The sequence below is a fragment of the Lycorma delicatula genome, chromosome 4 (assembly GCF_047948215.1).
Source record: "Lycorma delicatula isolate Av1 chromosome 4, ASM4794821v1, whole genome shotgun sequence".
Classification (NCBI taxonomy): domain Eukaryota; kingdom Metazoa; phylum Arthropoda; class Insecta; order Hemiptera; family Fulgoridae; genus Lycorma; species Lycorma delicatula.
This window is the reverse complement of record NC_134458.1, coordinates 39,601,159-39,620,370: the sequence shown is the minus strand read 5'-3', so window position 1 is coordinate 39,620,370 and position 19,212 is coordinate 39,601,159. Positions and strand designations below refer to the sequence as shown.

The 19,212-nt window shown below is 27.4% G+C and overlaps 1 protein-coding gene across 1 annotated transcript in view; it reads left to right on the top strand.

Moving 5' to 3' along the window:
- LOC142323302 (protein son of sevenless-like) overlaps positions 1 to 17,094 on the top strand; it is a 177,823-nt gene extending 160,729 nt beyond the window's left edge. The window contains exons 24-26 of the mRNA XM_075362767.1: positions 132 to 685; positions 5,512 to 5,692; positions 8,556 to 17,094. Coding sequence (XP_075218882.1) covers positions 132 to 685; positions 5,512 to 5,692; positions 8,556 to 8,779 — 959 coding nt within the window. The 3' untranslated portion in view covers positions 8,780 to 17,094. The remainder of the gene's footprint in view (positions 1 to 131; positions 686 to 5,511; positions 5,693 to 8,555) is intronic.
- Positions 17,095 to 19,212: the final 2,118 nt, after the last annotated feature.

Sequence of the window (19,212 nt, the reverse complement as noted above, 5' to 3'; positions counted from 1 at the left end):
TCAAAGAGTTTAAATTTAATGCTAAATTTAATTCTAATTAAAATTGTTTCTGCTGCTTTGTGAAGCAGCAGAAACAAGAAAGTTATAGTTTAATTTGCTTGATTCAAGATTATGTTAATTTTTTGTTACAGCATCTCAAGGTAATTTAAATACTGGAAACCAGTCTCCTGGGTTCAATAGCATTACAACATTAGCATCGGCAAGTACAGCCACAATGACTACCATTGCACCGATGAACGTGACACCAACTCTAATCACAACAGCACCTTTAACAACAATTACCATGACTAGTGCTTCAACAACAAATACGATATTGCCAACAGCTGTTGCCAATTTATCTATCACAAATGTTCCACAGGCACCTCTGGTGTCAAACATCATGAACCATATTACAGCTAATAATAGTATTATCACCACTTCTACCATCACTACTATTAATAGCACTTCTGTGAATACAGTAATGACTAATCCGACTACAACCAGTGCTATTAGCAATGTTATTACTGATTCAGCTAATAATATAAACACCTCTGTTAATAGCTGTGTAATGCTGTCAACCGGTAACTTAGCATCGATTCCAAATAATGTGATAACACAGCCTGCATCGACCAATGTAATCGGTCCACCTCCTCCCCTACCTCCTAGAATAAGAAAGAGAGAGAGTTCAGTCAGCGATTCAAATCAGGTGAATAATCTATTGACTTATTTTTAGTTTTACACTTATTGTTTATCACATAAATTATAAAAGACCTGAGGAAACTAACTAATTAGAAGTGTGACTTGACATTGATATAAAGTTACCAACATTTTATGATATATTTTTTAAATACCTTAGATATTTTGGTTATAGGGAACCCAGTAAAAAATAATATTCATGTGATTTTGCTTTCTTGTTTTTTTTAATACCTACCTTGAAATTACTCCTCTTACATTTATTGATTTTTAAGTATTTTACATCTCTGTAATAAGTAATTTATTGCAGGATTAGGTAACGTATGATTTTTTAAATTTTATCTAAGAAATATAATTTTTAATTAATTAGAGGTTATGTGGCATATTCCTTATAATTTTTTTTTTGTTTTAAATAAGATTGCTTTTCTTTATGAGAGAAATTAGGATATACTTACTACCATGATAAGGGAATAATTGATATGAGAATCAAAGCGATTCCTGAATAAAAACAAATTCTTGCAATCATTTTAAATGTCCCACATAAATGTATTAACCTACTTTTGTTGAAAATTGATAATTTTAAGAAAATTGAATTCCATGTAGATGAATTAATGTGTGTCATACATCTTCTAAATATTACAACTTTCCATGATAATGTCAGGTAAACATTAATTTAATCATGTCTATAAGGAACAGATTGTCTTGTTTCATCATTTTTGATAATTTTTTTATTCAGAATTTAAAAAAAAATGGCTTGTAGATTTTTTTTTAATTTTTTGTAGATTTTGTTCTATGCTGAATAACATTTTAAATTTCAGTAAAACTCTCACAATTCCTCCCTTATTTTTTTAAATATCAGGCCTATACAGATATCATAATAAGGCTACTTATTGACTATTTAAAAGATGTTAATAACTGAAAAAATACAGATTGGTAAAAAATGATTGGGCACTCAAAGGAAATGTCATTGAAATTTACTATTACCACACAATTAAAACGTTTTGTAGATTATATGCTTAACAATTAAGAGGAGTTTTTGTTATTTTCAAATTAAAAAATATTTATTTTATTAATAGATAAACTTTACAGATGGTTGCACTTTTAGGTAGATTTCATAAGAAAGCTACTTATTGTAATGGGTACCATGATTCAACTTCTGGAAAATTTTGACATATCTTCATGTTTCACATCCCCCTCGACCCCAAAACCACTGACAGCTCAAAAGTGTAAATAAATATATATATATTTCACTTTCTTGTGAACATGATAACTGCCGTAATTTTGCGCCAATCACTTTCAAATTGTTCCTTAAAAATAATTCGTTCCAAAATCTCAGTCGAGTTCGTTAACAGCCAAAATCAAGCTATGGGGGCTTTTTCAAAAAAACAAATTATTGCTATCACTTTCTTATAAAGTAAAATATCGAATTCTTTTAAAGTTTCTACCTTTCTTTGGATAAGGGCCTAAATCTTATGTAAGTAAATTTTTTTCATATCACCAACCATTGGCTCAGGGGGTTGAAAAATGGGGTTTCGAAGAGAAAAAAGAATCGTATTTCCCTTAATAGGCACAGTATTGAATCAGTTTAGCTGTTAGTCCTCTAAACATTACCTAAAACTTTTATCTGAAACAATTTCTGATATGACCAATTCTTGTGGCAAGGGATGAACAGAATGTTGCTGGAATTGTAAGAAGATGGGGCTTGTTGTATGCTAAACATATGAAACTTTTTTCACATGCAACCATTACAACAATGGTTGTACTCAATACAACATTGAGTAAATTTGAAGTTTTTCTTAACTTTACGGTGGAAATCTTTTTTATCCCCTACTTAGCACTGGTGAAATTTACCTCCGCCTTCCAGCTTGCCAAAAGGATTTTTTTTTAAATTTTTTACCTAACACAAATTTAAATATTAATCTTATATTCTCTTAAACTGAAACTAAACAATTAAAATAATGGGTGAGCCCATTGTTAAACTGTCTTGTAAATAAATATTAACTTAGTGTAGTGTAATTAATAGATCCATAAATTATATAAAAGATAATGTCAAGTTAAATAAAGAATTTAATGAAATATATAGCAGTAAGGATTGTTTTAATATAAAGTTAATACATTAATTAACTGATGTTAATTTAAACACAACAGAAAAATAAAGTTATAACTTTTAATGAAACAAGCAAAATATATCTCATTAAATTATAATAGTTATATATATATTATTTAAAAAATAAACATTCAGCTAATTAAAGAAAATTTGTAAAAATTTTGCAAAACAATGACAAATAGAAATTTGAAAAAATCCTTTCAGGAACAAAGCATAAATATTTACAAGCATGTAAATATAGTAAACAGAAATTTAAATACTGATTGCATTACAGTAGAGACAATAAATACATTTTTAAGTATTCATAACATACAAATATTATAAATAACTTATAATGAATTTATACCCTTACTCTTAAGACAATGCATACAACAAACGGCACAAAAATATAATTAATGAACAAGTAGAATTTGAGCATGATGATTAAATTAGGAAATAATAAATTTAATTTAGATTTTAAGAATATATTCAACTTGTGGTACTAATAACACCTCTATTATGTGCTAATAGGAGCAGAATAATTCATTTTTTTATCTTTGATAGATGGTAAAAGTATCTCTCTATATTTCAAGTTACATTTTTATCTAACATATATAATTTTACACGTTCTGGTGAAGCAGATAGCTCTGCAAAGGCACTTAACATTAAGAAAAAATAATAAGTAATTAGTACATGATAATTAGCTTTTTTTTGTAAATAATTATATTCTGTTGATAGAATGCAATATTTTATACTATTCATTAACACTGAGTTTTCCCTAATTATTTATTTACTTTAAAAAAACTAAAAGAAAAAATAGTTTTAATATGACCCTGGGTAGACCTGATAGTTAAAAAATAAATTGGTTTTGGCAATTTTAGTTAATAAAGCACTGAATAGTATTTCGACCAAAATTAAGAATTCTACAAAAATTATTTTTTTTAAAACCTGAGACACTGAAACACTGTTGAGTTTAAGATTATGTGATTTGGCATGAGAATCCAAATATGATTAAATGAGCCAGAATCAAAATTCTGTGACATGTAGATTGTATGTCATCAAGAAAAGGTAGATTTTACTGATTTCAAGTTCACCATCTGAAAAAAACTGATATTTCCCTTTGTATTTCATATGTAGGCTTTTATGCGTTCCTATATGTTTGATTCTGTTACTCCATTTGTATATCCTAGTAAGATGCAGAAACCTGAGCTACACATCAGAATTTGTATCTGTAAAAGAAGATACCAAAAACATATTTCTTTGATTTTGTAGCACCTCATATTCCATGTGAAAGTGCCTTCTACTCGGACTGTTAATACAATCTACATATCTACAAAATGGGCTTTCTTGAAGGCCTTACTTTGATTTATGAAAAAACAGGTTTTCCATATTGAGCGCGTATAAATTTTCAGTTTCAGCTGTTGGCCAAGAATTGAGTTTTTGGCAATAAATCTGTTCATTTTTCTGAAACAGGATGCAGTGTATGTTCTGGTTAGAGAATCATAGTTGATAATTATGTAGACCCATCCAATAGCAATAGTAACTGTTTTATACCTCTTAACTGGAGATGGAAGAGATATTATACAATTATCTTCCAAGCGTGAAAACAGTGCTTGAAAAAATCTTTATTAATAAGTCAACATGGATAAGCTAGCCAGTCAGCAGCACCTGATTCTACTATGTTTACCCTTCCTTAGTGTTCACATCTTGAACTCAGCAGCTTAAGAAAACTTTCTTTAATTATTTTGGAAGTTTCTTTTAAAATAAATACAGTTATCTCTTAGATGTGAATAATCGCTTCTAGATCCCTAACAATACTGAATTGTGTTATCATGGCCACTTCTCATCTGTCTTTAATAATTAAAGTTGATATCTGAACTTTTAAACTCCTTTTTATTATGGACACAACAAAAAATAAAAGTAAAAAATATATGTATGATAGGAATGCTCTTTTAGTAACCCTCATTCTGTTGACTGGCATTTCTTACATTGGAACTTTTGTCTCAAAAATCTGTAGTGATAATTTTATTCACAATTTCATATAAGACGCTACCATTCCACTGATTTCTGTGGCAGAGTGGTAGCATCTCCGCCTTTCATCTGGACATCCTGGGTTCGAATTCCAGTCAGGCATGGCATTTTTCATATGTTACAAATATCCTTATTCTTGTTCCCACAAATAAACTTCTTTGTAAGATTCTGTGATGAATCTAATTCATCTAACAAAAAAGGAAGAAAATGAATACAGATTAAGCATAGTAATTATTTGTATTCCCCAAAAGTCAAAATTATGGGATTGTCCTGTCTTATTTGATTACACTCAATAAACGTCAGCTAATAGTATTGTTGTCTGCTAACTGGGTTCAGTTCCTAGGAATAGTCAGGATTAGATTGTTTGGCAAGAGTGAATTACATTTCTATGCATTGACTATTAGCCCAACTCTTTCTGAGTGTAGGCAATAGAGTTTTGAAGAATTTCTATAACCAGATGCCTGTCTGTGTATCCTACTAGTGGATCCCAGTTGTATATTATTTCAATGGTCACAGTTTATTCAGTGATTATATTTAATTTTACTAACTTAGCTAATTTAATAAATAGGTATTAAAGTACCTGAGAAACTAACACTAAAATCTTTATATTAAACATTATTATTGTTATAATTGTAAGTTATTATTAACATAAGATATCAATTTTTATTCTACTTCAGGGATTTTAATATTATATAAATAAATGTTTTCTTGTGTATTCATAGTCATCACCTGCACCTGTCTTGCCTCCAAGGGACAGCTCTCCACCCCCTCTACCACCGAGACCAGCTGTAAGGAGAAATTCTGCTGTCGATAACTCTCCTCCTAGCCTCCCATTGACTATAACCCACCGAAGACATATGTCAATAAACGGTCCTCCAATTCATCACCATTCGCATTCCACGAGTAAGTAATATTTTTTTTTTTTTTTATGTTTTGTTGAATTCTTTAATAATTGTTTAAAGATAAATAAAGAATTAAAAGATGATGTTGCCAGAAAATATAAGACCAGACTAAAATGTTACAAGAATAGGCCTATAAAATACATAATAAAATTCACTGTATACTCCTTCCAAACACCCTCCATCTCTGTCAACTCACCTTATTTATATAATTCTGGCTTTTGTCTTCCATGGATCTAAAACAGGTTCTCTTCGGTAGAATTTTGGTAGAAGTAAAAATTAGTCTTTTGTCAAGTGAATTGGACGGATATTTAAAAATGTGTTGCACAGATTATTTGATGTAAACAATTTTACAGATAGTGTATGCTAGTATATTATGTTGATCACAAGAATTCAGTTCTCAGTTGAAAAATGTTTGGCAATTTCTTTGCACTCTTTCTCAAGCCACACTTAGACCATCATATAATATTCGTGATTAAGTGTTTGATCTAGAGGCATCTGCTCAGATGCCCTTGTTAATGTATTGAAGGTAACAAATGAATCTGAGATACATTCTTAAAATTTTGACTCTCTTTTTTTTTTATTGACACTTTTTTCATTGTTGATGTGCCCAAAATCTTTCAATATAACAATTGCCACTTAGTTTTTGGAACATATTGAAAAAAATCAGGTCTTCACATGGGATTTTTAAGTCTGTTCACTGTTTCATTTGTGTCAGAACAGTCCCACCTTTGCTTTTGGCACAATTTTTACACAAACTTGTTTAATGAAATTATTTTTGAAATTTTAATTTTATGAAATTATTATGTAAAATTTGTCTCATTGTCTTCTCACATATCTATCCCATCTGTTATCAGTTAGATCTGTTTCATATTATAACTTTCTAACCATTTTAAATAAAACAAAAATTGACTACAAAGCACATTCAGAAACATTAATTCTGAAATGTATAACATTTATTTTAATTTGTTTTTATTAATATTTCTTTTAATTATTCAAAATGTTCAGGACTGTATCTGTATCCTTGTTTGTGCACCACTTTTATAAAATTGTTTAAAAATAAATAATCAGCAGACACCATTCCTGTATCTTTGAATATATATTAAGAAATTATTTCTAGTAAGCAAAGCAAATTATTACTTTTTTTTATAAAATTATTCCAGGTTTATTATGTAAATATATATAGAATAATCAAATTATTGTAATTAAATAAAAAAGTTTATTTCCAATTGATATTGTATTATTAATGTATACACAATTCATATAATAATTCCTAGAAAAAGATAATAATCAGACAAAATGGTAAAAACTATCTCTTCTTGGAAGTTATGTTAAATAAAAAATTACATATGCACTTCTAATCTAGTGTTTCTTCTGTTAACTAGATTGATAAATGACACTTGTAACAGTAGTTTGTGTTCATCACACTTCTTTTCAGAACAACTTCAAAAACAAAAATTTTTCCCCTCTGTTACTTATATTTGAAAAGAACATAATGTTTAATGTATAAAGCATTTGTTATTGGTTCTTGGGGAAATTTAAGACAAAAACAAGAGGAGGTAAAGGAATGATTCAAGTCTAACAGAATGTGTACTCGATTATGTAAGTTTAGAACTATTCCCAAAAGAGGACTAGAGCCCCCGTTCGCAAAAGGTTAGTATGCTGCATAAAAATCATTCATGTTAAGCATCTAGTCATTTGTAACAGTAGTTTGTGTTCATCACACTTCTTTTCAGAACAACTTCAAAAACAAAAGTTTTTCCCCTCTATTACTTATATTTGAAAAGAACATAATGTTTAATGTATAAAGCATTTGTTATTGGTTCTTGGGGAAATTTAAGACAAAAACAAGAGGAGGTAAAGGAATGATTCAAGTCTAACAGAATGTGTACTCGATTATGTAAGTTTAGAACTATTCCCAAAAGAGGACTAGAGCCCCCGTTCGCAAAAGGTTAGTATGCTGCATAAAAATCATTCATGTTAAGCATCTAGTCATTTGTAACAGTAGTTTGTGTTCATCACACTTCTTTTCAGAACAACTTCAAAAACAAAAATTTTTCCCCTCTATTACTTATATTTGAAAAGAACATAATGTTTAATGTATAAAGCATTTGTTATTGGTTCTTGGGGAAATTTAAGACAAAAACAAGAGGAGGTAAAGGAATGATTCAAGTCTAACAGAATGTGTACTCGATTATGTAAGTTTAGAACTATTCCCAAAAGAGGACTAGAGCCCCCGTTCGCAAAAGGTTAGTATGCTGCATAAAAATCATTCATGTTAAGCATCTAGTCATTTGTAACAGTAGTTTGTGTTCATCACACTTCTTTTCAGAACAACTTCAAAAACAAAAATTTTTCCCCTCTATTACTTATATTTGAAAAGAACATAATGTTTAATGTATAAAGCATTTGTTATTGGTTCTTGGGGAAATTTAAGACAAAAACAAGAGGAGGTAAAGGAATGATTCAAGTCTAACAGAATGTGTACTCGATTATGTAAGTTTAGAACTATTCCCAAAAGAGGACTAGAGCCCCCGTTCGCAAAAGGTTAGTATGCTGCATAAAAATCATTCATGTTAAGCATCTAGTCATTTTCAGTTATGTAGTTGACCTTGATGGATGTTATTTTTTTGTGTTTCAAGATATAAATTATTTTCACCATTTCAAATCAGAAACAAAAAATTACAGTATGTTTTATTACAGAAATGAATTTGAATTTTTGTGGGTCACAATCAGCATGAGAAAATATTTTTTCTTATGAGTGTGATCATTTTTTTTTACATCATTTTCAGAATTGGTCATTTAGAATAGTTTAAGAATTATCTTGTTAAGATTGCTTCATTAGTTTGTATTGATCCTTTTTACAGGCACTCCTGCAAATTTGTCCTCTCCCGTGAATACTTGGACTGGTTGCAGTCCAGCTACAGTTAGACATAACTTGATGAGCGGTACCCTTACTGCTCGTTTGCCTGGCCCACCATTGCGAGAAGAGTCGTCCACTATGCCAAGGTTACCACCTAAGCCATTTACTGTTAGTAACAAACCGACTAGTTCAAATGTAATGTTTCAATTTAATCATCATACGTCGTAGGATTATTGCCAACTGAGACTGCGTAATGTTTCATTGTATATCAAGAGTGGTCAAAAATTAAATTTCTGTTATTTATGTATCGATATATTTAATTTTTTTTAAATGGTAATTTAATGTTTATATAAACTGTAGAAGAATGTTCAGTATGATTATATTAGGCCTAAATGTTCATTTTCATTTGTCATGTAGTCGTAACCCGTTAAAAAACCTATAAAAATCTATTGTTGTTCCATATATAATTAATTGGTGATATCAGATAGGTGTATAATATTTTTCTAGTTATTTGAATATTTTTTAATAATAAGGAATGCTACTTTAATGTTAGTAGATCATGTTCAGTGTTGTTTCTTCTACACGTTTCATTTTTAATATGCACATATTGTAATTTTATTTAGTAGTGCTTAAAATGTGGTTTTCTCTTCAAAATTTGCAGATTTTTTTTTTTAATAATGGATTTTCTTTTCTTTCATTATTCCATAGTTGTGTAATTTTGATGTAATTTATTTTAATTGTTATTTAGATCATAATTATTTTACTACCAGTCTTTCTATATAGCTGGATGACTGATATTTATATAAAGGGTATTAGAAATATGTCGTTGGTCTTCAATCTATTGCTATATGTTTAAAAGCAGGTATACCCTGAGAAAAAATAATGCTGGCCTTTTGAATAAAATCAACTTACAAATCCATTATAGCTACACTGTGATACAGTAATATGTAATTGATGTGAATTTTGTTTGTTTTTATTTTTAATTTGTTCATCTTTTCATGCAGACCATGTTTTCTTTTGGTCTTGGCAATTTTTAACTTCATGATACCATTAAAGATTTTTTTCTGTATTAATAATTGTATTCTGTGTTCATTTAACTCCAGCTAAAGAAACAATATTGTTGGAGTATCGTATTGTACATTGATTACATTACAGTAAATATAAAAATTGTTTTCATATTTTTTTATGGTTAAAAGTGTCAGTTGTAATATCTGTTGATAGATATCACAGCTAAGTTTTTTCTAAGGTTTTCTTTGAGGACACTGATAATAAAAAGATATGAAAACACACTGCAATAAAACTTTTGAATAAAGTTGAAACATAAATTTATTATAGCTACACTGTGATACAGTAATAAATAATTGATGTGATCAGATGCCAATAAGTAGATGTCATTTTTTCATTTTGTTTTCAGTATTCTTTGTTTTTTATTCTTTATTCATCTTTTCATACAAGCCATGGTTTAATTTAAATCCTTTGACTGATTATCATATCCTATAGTCAGTATTATGAATTTTATTTTTCCTTTTTTTTATTTATAAACATGTTTACATGCAAGCCCCTCCTCCTTCTCGTAACATTTTAGGATCTGTTGGTTTAAAAACCAATTTAAAACATCAGGATGGTGTATTTTAGTTATTTTTATGACTATTTAATTGAGCCTATTTTTTCTGTTCTTCGTAGTTGTGATGTTTTAATAAAATTAGCCTGTCCTTAATCGAAAATATTTCAAGTTCTTAAATCAGTTAAGTAAATAAAGTTATTTTTTTAATAATTATAATCAGATTTTCATTTGTAACATCAGCAATGTTAAAATCATGCACCACTTTTATTATATCTGAATTGTCTTGTGTACTTAATTAACAGTTGTCTTCCTAACAATTAGGAAGAGATGTTTAAAACATGCTGATGTCAAAACATTTTGATATCGACTATTGTATTAATCCACATGACCGAGTAATATGAACTCAGGCCCCAGAATCTTAAAATCAGTTTCACCATAAAATCTTCAATAATCTAGGAACAACATATCAGACCTACAAATTTCATGTTTAAGCGATAAATAAATAATTTTTTTGTTCACATTATAATTAATATTTGGAAGAAAAATATCCTACAGACTTATTTACTGCAGATGCAAATATAATAATTTCAAAAATATTTTTTTGCTAATTTATTTATCTGTTTTTAAAATTAAGGGAATCTTAAGTTATTTTCTGTGGACTTATAGATAATATTGTATTGAAAGTATACAACTAAGTAGAAATATGTAAAGTCTATTTAATATCATGCAGTTTGCTGAGTTCTTGAGAATTCAAAAAGAAATAATATTTTACAAAAACAGTTTTATTTACTGAGTAGTTGACTGAAAAACTAACCTAAACTAATTCACCAATTACTATACTGCAATCAGGTTTCTCTGCACTATCAGTGCAAACTGTGTTAAACAATTGACAGACTTTAACTCAATATTATAACTTATATACAAAATCTAGTAAATCCTTTTGTATTAATTTAATAATTATTATAGATTAGACTAATTCCTTTATAATTATTACATTCAATTTAACTTATAATTTTTCAATAATGCAGTTAACTTACTGCAATATTTAGTTTAAAATATGTCAAATTTTTTCAAGTACCGTAATTACAGTAGTTAACAATATTGGAATTTATTACTACATCCATAATACTTTTTTCCTGACACTCGCTTTATTTGCTTTTCAACAGCACCCTTTTAGCAAGAAGGTGTTTATACCTTTTTCATGTGATAGACCAAATACTTTCATGGTCTGATTGTACACATGAGTCACAAACCTGACAACAACCTGTGTAACATGCTGTTTTCAGTCTGACCACTTGACACAGTCATTTGACAAGTCCATCAAAAAATATTATAAGATTACATGTATGATTTCACTCCATTATTCCATTGAATTCTTCAATAAACAATTTCCTAATCTGTTCTACCTTATTTTTTTATACTTTCACTTTTAGTTCCAGTACTTGCTTCCACACCCATCTGATTCACTTTATCCTTTCATATTTTTCATTCTTTCCAGATTGAACTGCTTTTGCTTTTCCATTCATTTTTGGGTCACAATATGTTATATGGTGTAATTTTTATAAATCTACCTCCTTTCTCTGGAATTGTTAGAAATTCATAGCTCTTACAGTTATATAGCCACACTATTCCATCCAGATTTTTCTAACTTAATTATTTTAATGCTATTTTGAAAGTTATATACTTTCTGTTGATATTACGTTGTAAATTTTTTCTGTGGATTTTAGATGATAATAGTTTTCATATTTAATGTATTTTTATTTGTTATTATGTGTGTGTTTATTAGATGTGTATGTGTATAATTCTCTTCACTGTTATGTTAAGGAAATTCATTGAGCAGTTAATATAATTAATCTTATTACAGATATAAAATTTTTTTATTCACTCGGTGATATAAAAAGTCCAAATTATACTGATAAAACCTTTTACACCTCAGGTTTTTGATTTAAAAATTTGTGATACAATTTAAAGATAGTATCTTTAAATCAGGGTCTATATGTGATGCATAGTATGTGTATGTGTGTGCACGGCAGATGCCTGTATATGTGAGTATGTATATATGCATGGGGTATTGAAAATCATGTTTAACAATCTATTTGAATTATGTCCATCTTTAAAATATTCCATCTTATTTTTTACTATTATTGTTTGGTTCTCGCATGTGTTTGCATGAATTTGGTATAGTAATATGCTAGCATTATGTATGTGATAGTTAGAAAGTAATTTGTGATCAGTTAAATGAGTAAGAATGCAAACAGTAAATGTTTCCTGCAGATCCGGTGTTTGTTGTATTTATTTTTGTTAATTTTTTTTCTCTTTCACTACAAATTTTATTACCATGTTATTCAGGGTTTTGCCTCATGTCCTTATCATTTAATTCCGTCTACATAATTTATTTATAAGAGTAAATTATACTTTTCTGATAACTAGTGACTGATTCATTGGGAATTGATATGGCAGGTTTCATTTTAACCTGTTAAAATATTATTTGTGATAGTAGCTATAAATGAGATGAATATTATATATATATATACATCTCATTAATAATGTTTCATTAATTCATCTCTGTTAGTGTGAAAAGCATTATATGTCTTATAAATTATATCATCTGATGCAGGGTTACAGGTACTATCAGAATTATATGTTAGTGTTATCTTCTGCACACATGATTAAAATTATTGCTTGAGCAGAAAATTTTGATGCTTCCTCCTTTTTAAAATGAGTTACTGATGATATTTTGTAAATTATTTCAAAATATTATATTTTTTGGTATTTGGATCATTATAAAATATAAATATTAGTAATGACAATGTATTTTATGGATATTTGTTAAACAAGTTAATGTTATATGTTAATTATTAATTAATATAAATTTGTTATCTAATAATGTATATGTGATAAAGACTATTCAAATTTGAATACATTAGAAATAAATTCCATTTGTCTAGATTATATTCAGATATCTGATCAGCATGTTATAGTGATTCAAATATGTCTGTTACTCTTTGATTATTCTAATTTGTATAAATATATATTTATATGATACATTTTTATTTTTGAAAATGAAATAATTCATATGTTTAGTTATCATTATAATCAGTCATTATTGCTAAGGTTATACATCACTGGATAAAATTGTGCCGTCCATATTTCGCCACTGTTGTTTTTTCTAATTCTGTTTGTGTAGTTTTTAATTAATTGTTGCCATCAGTGGAAGAAATTTATTAATATCATTCTTAAAATAGTTGTGGAAATTTATACTGACTGAAAATCTGAATTTTAGTAAGACTGTTAAAACAAGAGATATTTTGTGTCTAGATGTCTTTTTGTCAAATTAAAAAAATCCTATAGACGATCGAAGTTAATTCAATATGAAATTGACTGGGTGGATGTAATTTTATTATTATTTCTTTTACTGCGAAGAATAATTGAAATATACGTTTCTAATTTTTATGATTGATAATAATGTTGCCACTGACTTCCCACCCTCTGTTTGCTGAGTGACACTGTCTTTACCTTTCCAGAAGTTTCTGAAAAAGTTCTTATTTCAATCAGAATTAGCATTTCACATTCTAAAAATTCATTCCTCATTAAAAAAAAATAAAATTTCATAGGGAAGAGTTGCTGTCAGCTATGTAGTTGCCTGAATCAGTAAATGGATAACTAAATAATAATGTTACAATTTTAGTTCAGTTTGTAAAATTTTAAGTTGCTTCTACTTAAAGAGGGATTATTTCATTTTGCCAGCTGTCCTAAAATTTTATTTAATTCTTCATTGATCTATGAAATTTATACCTTCATTCTTTTATTTGTGATTTCATTGCTGGCACAACTCTAATAAAACTGTTATCATTTGAAGAACTAATGTGTTTCAGGTACTTAGTCTGACAAGAACTTGTTTCATCAGTTTTCTTACCTTTTTTTTGTGATCAACAGGTTGGGGTTATTCCAGAAGTAATTTTTTTTATAGAAGACTGCTTTGACCTCAAGGGAACAGTGATTTTTTTCCATATTATTTGTACATAGTTAATTAGAAAGTACTGAAATAAGCTCTGTAGAAATAATTAGAAAATTATTGCTGTGCTACTCAGATTATTTCAGTCATGTCTTTCATGGGGCTACAAAGTGCAGTGTTTCTGCTGTTGTTAGAAGCTTATTCCTTAATGATGGCATTCCACCGATGAGTTGAATTTTCATCTCTGAAATTCTTTTAAGTGTCTAACTGTACCGGGTGTACCTGAGCATCTGTTTTATATTCATAAAATAATAAATCATCTTCAGTAAAAATCTTCATAAAATTTTGGTCATTTACAGTTCATTCTAATAATTGTTGACAGTGACAGTATTCAGTTTCCTTTCCTTCACAGAGTTGTGAAAAATAGATTTAACATGCACTTATTAGATCCATAAATCATTTATAAAAATTTATTTTATTGACCAATTTCAATTATTTTTCATTCCTTCAATATGCAGCTTTCTAGATGCTTTACATTTTTGATATTCTTCTAACTATATTTGATATATTATGATTATATTAATCTTGTACCTGCTTGACTTATAAATTTCATTATAAACATTCGGTAACATAGAGCCAACAACTATTTACTTATTTGGATGTTTACTAACAACTGAATTCCCATTTACACATAAGCAGAATTATGTTCAATTTTTTTTTTAAGTGTAAATAAATTATGATGATGATATTTAAATTAATGAGATGTGTGATTTAAATATTATGTTATATTATGGGTTACTTTATTGATAACTATCAATGTAATTAGTTAGTTAACATAATTACTAACAGGTTAATATTATAAAAAAATTAGTTTATAATCTACTAGCAAAAACACCCTCCTTAAAAAGAAATATTAATATTTTTATGTTTATTGTTCTGTAATATTATTGTTTTAATAATACTTTTCCAAAAATGAAAATAACGTCTTATTTTATTCAGTTAAATCTTTGCAAACAATAATGATTCTTACTATTATTCCATTACAGTTCAACATTTAATTTTTCTATATGCAAAAGAAATAATATTCAAGTTTCACACCCAGTAAAGTACTATTATATGTTTTAGCTCACGATCGTTCTATGTATTATATTATTGGAAAAGTTATTATTACTGCATGTAAATGTATACTTATATAAATATGTAGAATGTGATGTTTCATTTATGTTGTAATTCAGAAACATATAATAATAAAAATAGTAATAATAATAAATGTTAAATTTTAATGATGTGTAACAGAATGCTGTGATGAATGTTACAATACAACAGGATCCCTTCATACCATTACCTTAAATTTGCTTGCCTATTTCAGGCAAGAAAAGCATTTTTCTTCTTTATATTTCACCAATGAGTTAACAGACAACAGCACTGAAATATTTTGTCAGCTTTTTACAATTACAGATTTATTTTTTTTTAATGAATATATATTAAATTATTATTTTCTGCTTTTATTAATTTCCACCTGTGCTTTTCATTATTTGTCTTTTTTTTCTTTTTTTAATGATCGATTTAGACTTAATTTAAATGTACTACTTCTTATGTAAATTAATATAAAACAAATATTTTGCATTTGTTTTCACTTTATAAAGAAAAAGTGAATTTGTGATGTTTCGTATAAAGTGCTTAAATGTTCTGTTTCTTTATCGTATATTAATTAGCATTAAATATAGGATGGTGTCTACAGCTTTAATTATATTTTAACATCATCGCTCAACTGTCTTTATTGGTATCAAAAAATATACTATTGCTGTTGAACGTGTACTTTTATTTGTAATAGTTGTAGTGATAATAGGTATAGGTAACTGTTGTTTGTGTTTATAATTAAGCTGACCTCATATTTACTTCAGGTGATTTTTTTTTTTTTTTTAACTTAACTGGAACATTATTGTGACTGATTATCTCAATTGATTATAAATAAAAGCTGGATAGCATCATTATTGCTTTAATAACATAGTGCTATTATTTAATGGCATTTAATGTTTTAAACGGGTTATGGTAGATGATTTAAGCCTCATCGTCACCAGATTGTGTTCTTTCAGTAATCTTTAAAGTAATTTCCATAGCTGTATGCTTTTTTCTTCCCTTTAATTTTGATTTTTTACTGAACTATATAGCAAAAAATAAAAGATTGTTTAAAGTAATTTCCATAGCTATATGCTTTTTTCTTCCCTTTAATTTCAGATTTTTTATTGAAGTATTTAGCAAAAAATAAAAGAGTGATGATAACAATATAGTAATAACTTGATGTAAACAATCCATCCATCTTTACTGTAATATTTTAATATGTAAAATACCTCTGATATAATTTTTATAATAATTAGTTTTATAAAATATACATTTTTTAAAAAGTAATATTTGTGTTATATGTGTACTCATATTTGTTTAAATGTACTGTTTTTAAAAATGTTAATGCGATCGTTAGGTGAATGAAAAATTGTTGTTTATTACAGTGGTAAATTCTTAGTACATAATTTATTTTGAAAATACAATGTGATTAATATCACTTCAATTGAATTCAGGGATGGAATGTGACTTTGATATCGTGATATATTACATTTCTCACCAGGGAAATTGTTAATGACTAAAAATTAAAATGCTTCTTTTTGTTAGTCTGTATGCAGTTTATTTTTAATTTTGTTTTGATTCCCGTACATTGAAGGGAGTTTGACACAAAATGTGCAATAAATTGTCTTGTCAGTAGATGAAAACTATATGTTTTGAAGAAAATGAATGTAAACATTTTAATTATTAATCTGATAAATGAGATAGAGTTTTGATGTTTTTATTTTATACATTAAAGTAATATCTGTGTTTATTATTTAATCTTTGACCACTCTTCTTTTCCTAGTCTTATTGTAATTATTATTATCATTATTATTATTAAATAATTTGTATAATGAAAAGACTTGATGTATGTATTTATGTAATTAGTTAATTGGTCAGCAAAATAAAATTTACTTGATTATGTTTGGTTATTGTTCGTTTATTCTTGCCACATTAATTGTATACTTTATGTTTTACTCCTCGGTGCCATTAATTATTGAATGTTACTATTAATTTCTGTTAACTTTTGTTATAATTGTTTTCATATTGTTTATCAACTAACTATAGATCTCTTAAATAAATAATGTTCAAAATTTTATTTTTAGAATTAGTTTTTTTTTAAATTTATTGAAGAATATTGTTTCTAACTATATAAGAAATTAAAATTAAATGGCATATATATATATATATATATATGTGTGTGTGTGTGTGTGTGTGTGGGTACGTGTAATTATTTTTTTTTTTTAATGCAGGTAGTTCATTAACATATTGACCACTGTTTTAATAAAATTTCATTTTATATGAAATATAAACTATCAAAACACAGTAATTAGATAAGTTAGACTTACCATATTAATTTCCAAGAATCGATTTTTGCAGGATCCTAAATCTTCAGTTGGTATTGAATTCTACAATTACATTATATCTAATTTTTTTTAATTTGTTATTTTAGATTTTTCTTTGCTTTAAAAATCTTGAATAGTATTATGAACACTTATGCAAAATTTGCATATGCATTTGTAATACTATTCAAGATATTTAAAGCAGAGAAACAGATTTTAAAAAAGATTATATATAATGTAATTATAGAATTCAATACCAGCTGAAGATGTGGGATCCAGCAAAAATCGATTCTTGGAAATCAATATGGTAAGTTTAAATTATCTAATTATTGTGTTTTATATTTTATATATATATATATATATATATACAGGGAAAAATTAATGCCTGTCTAGATTAGGTAAAACTATATCAGGACCAATACAAACTAAGGGCAATATGTCCTATGAGATTGGCCTGCTTGTTTCAATTAATAATTATATTTTAACCAAGTTTTTTTGCTTTAATAAATATAGTAGGATTGGTTAAGGTTTAAATAGGTTTTTATTGTGAGTTATGAAAATCTTTTTGGCCATTTCACTGATGAATCAACTAGTTGAATTAGTGAAATCTCCCTTCAGAGGTTAATTTGACCTATGTCTGCAACTACTAATTTTTTCTCATCCTGTTTATTTGAATGTAGTCTTTAGTTATCAGAAAAGACACTACTAGATCTCTGACATGCAGTAACTTTGTGGTGGATAATGTGTATGGTGGATGAGCATTCAGACATTGTCTGAATGCTCATTTGATAGTAGTTACGTTGTTTTTGTTTGAATATAACCTTAGCGTAAAGTGATATTTCTTTTTTGTTTCACTTATAAAAAAAAATGTAATTTTCCCTTTTTAAATATGGTAAATGAATATTTTAAATCATAATTTTTATACACAGGAAATTAGATGTAATTTTCATAGAATTTTGTTTGTATTGGTTTACATATTAAAAAGTTTTTCAACAATTTTTTGTTTCCTTTTTTAACAATTAGCTGCTTATTTTTATAATTGTTCTTTAAACAGTTTTGTGATTTGACTTAATTTTAAATCTCAGATATAAAAAAAGTGGCTAACATCTATATAAAGGTTCACTGCAACTGTACATTTGATGGTCATTGTAAAGATAATTTTAGAGAAAACTTTTATTTTGTTCAAAATTTATTCAAGACTTCGAATAAGTAAATAAAGGGATGTATTCATAATGCTTAGAAAATAAATATATTTTTTTTAATTGCTAGCATACTAAAACTTTCTTGGTCAGTGTTGCGTGCAAATTATTAGGACAAAAATTAGTTTAAATATATCTTTATCAATCACTAAAAAATGTTCTTTTTGTGTATTTTCCTGAAAACTTGGTTGTGAGTTACATCTATTGAAAATTACACTCCCTCTCTACTTATCATTTAGTAGTTTATTGTATCATTTTCCCAGTCACATACAAACTTATCTTAAGAGAGTGCTTTTAATTTAACCTTATGGTCTAAAGCACATCAGTAACATAGGAATTAAATCCAGTAAATAATAATTTTTTACTATTTTAGTAGGAACTTCAGTCCTGCAGCATAGCAGAACCAGTAATTTCTGATGATATTAATTGTTTACCCAATCAGCAGGTTACACAGTGGAAATGGACTGATGGTTTGGAAAGAGTTAATTTTTCCTTGTGTA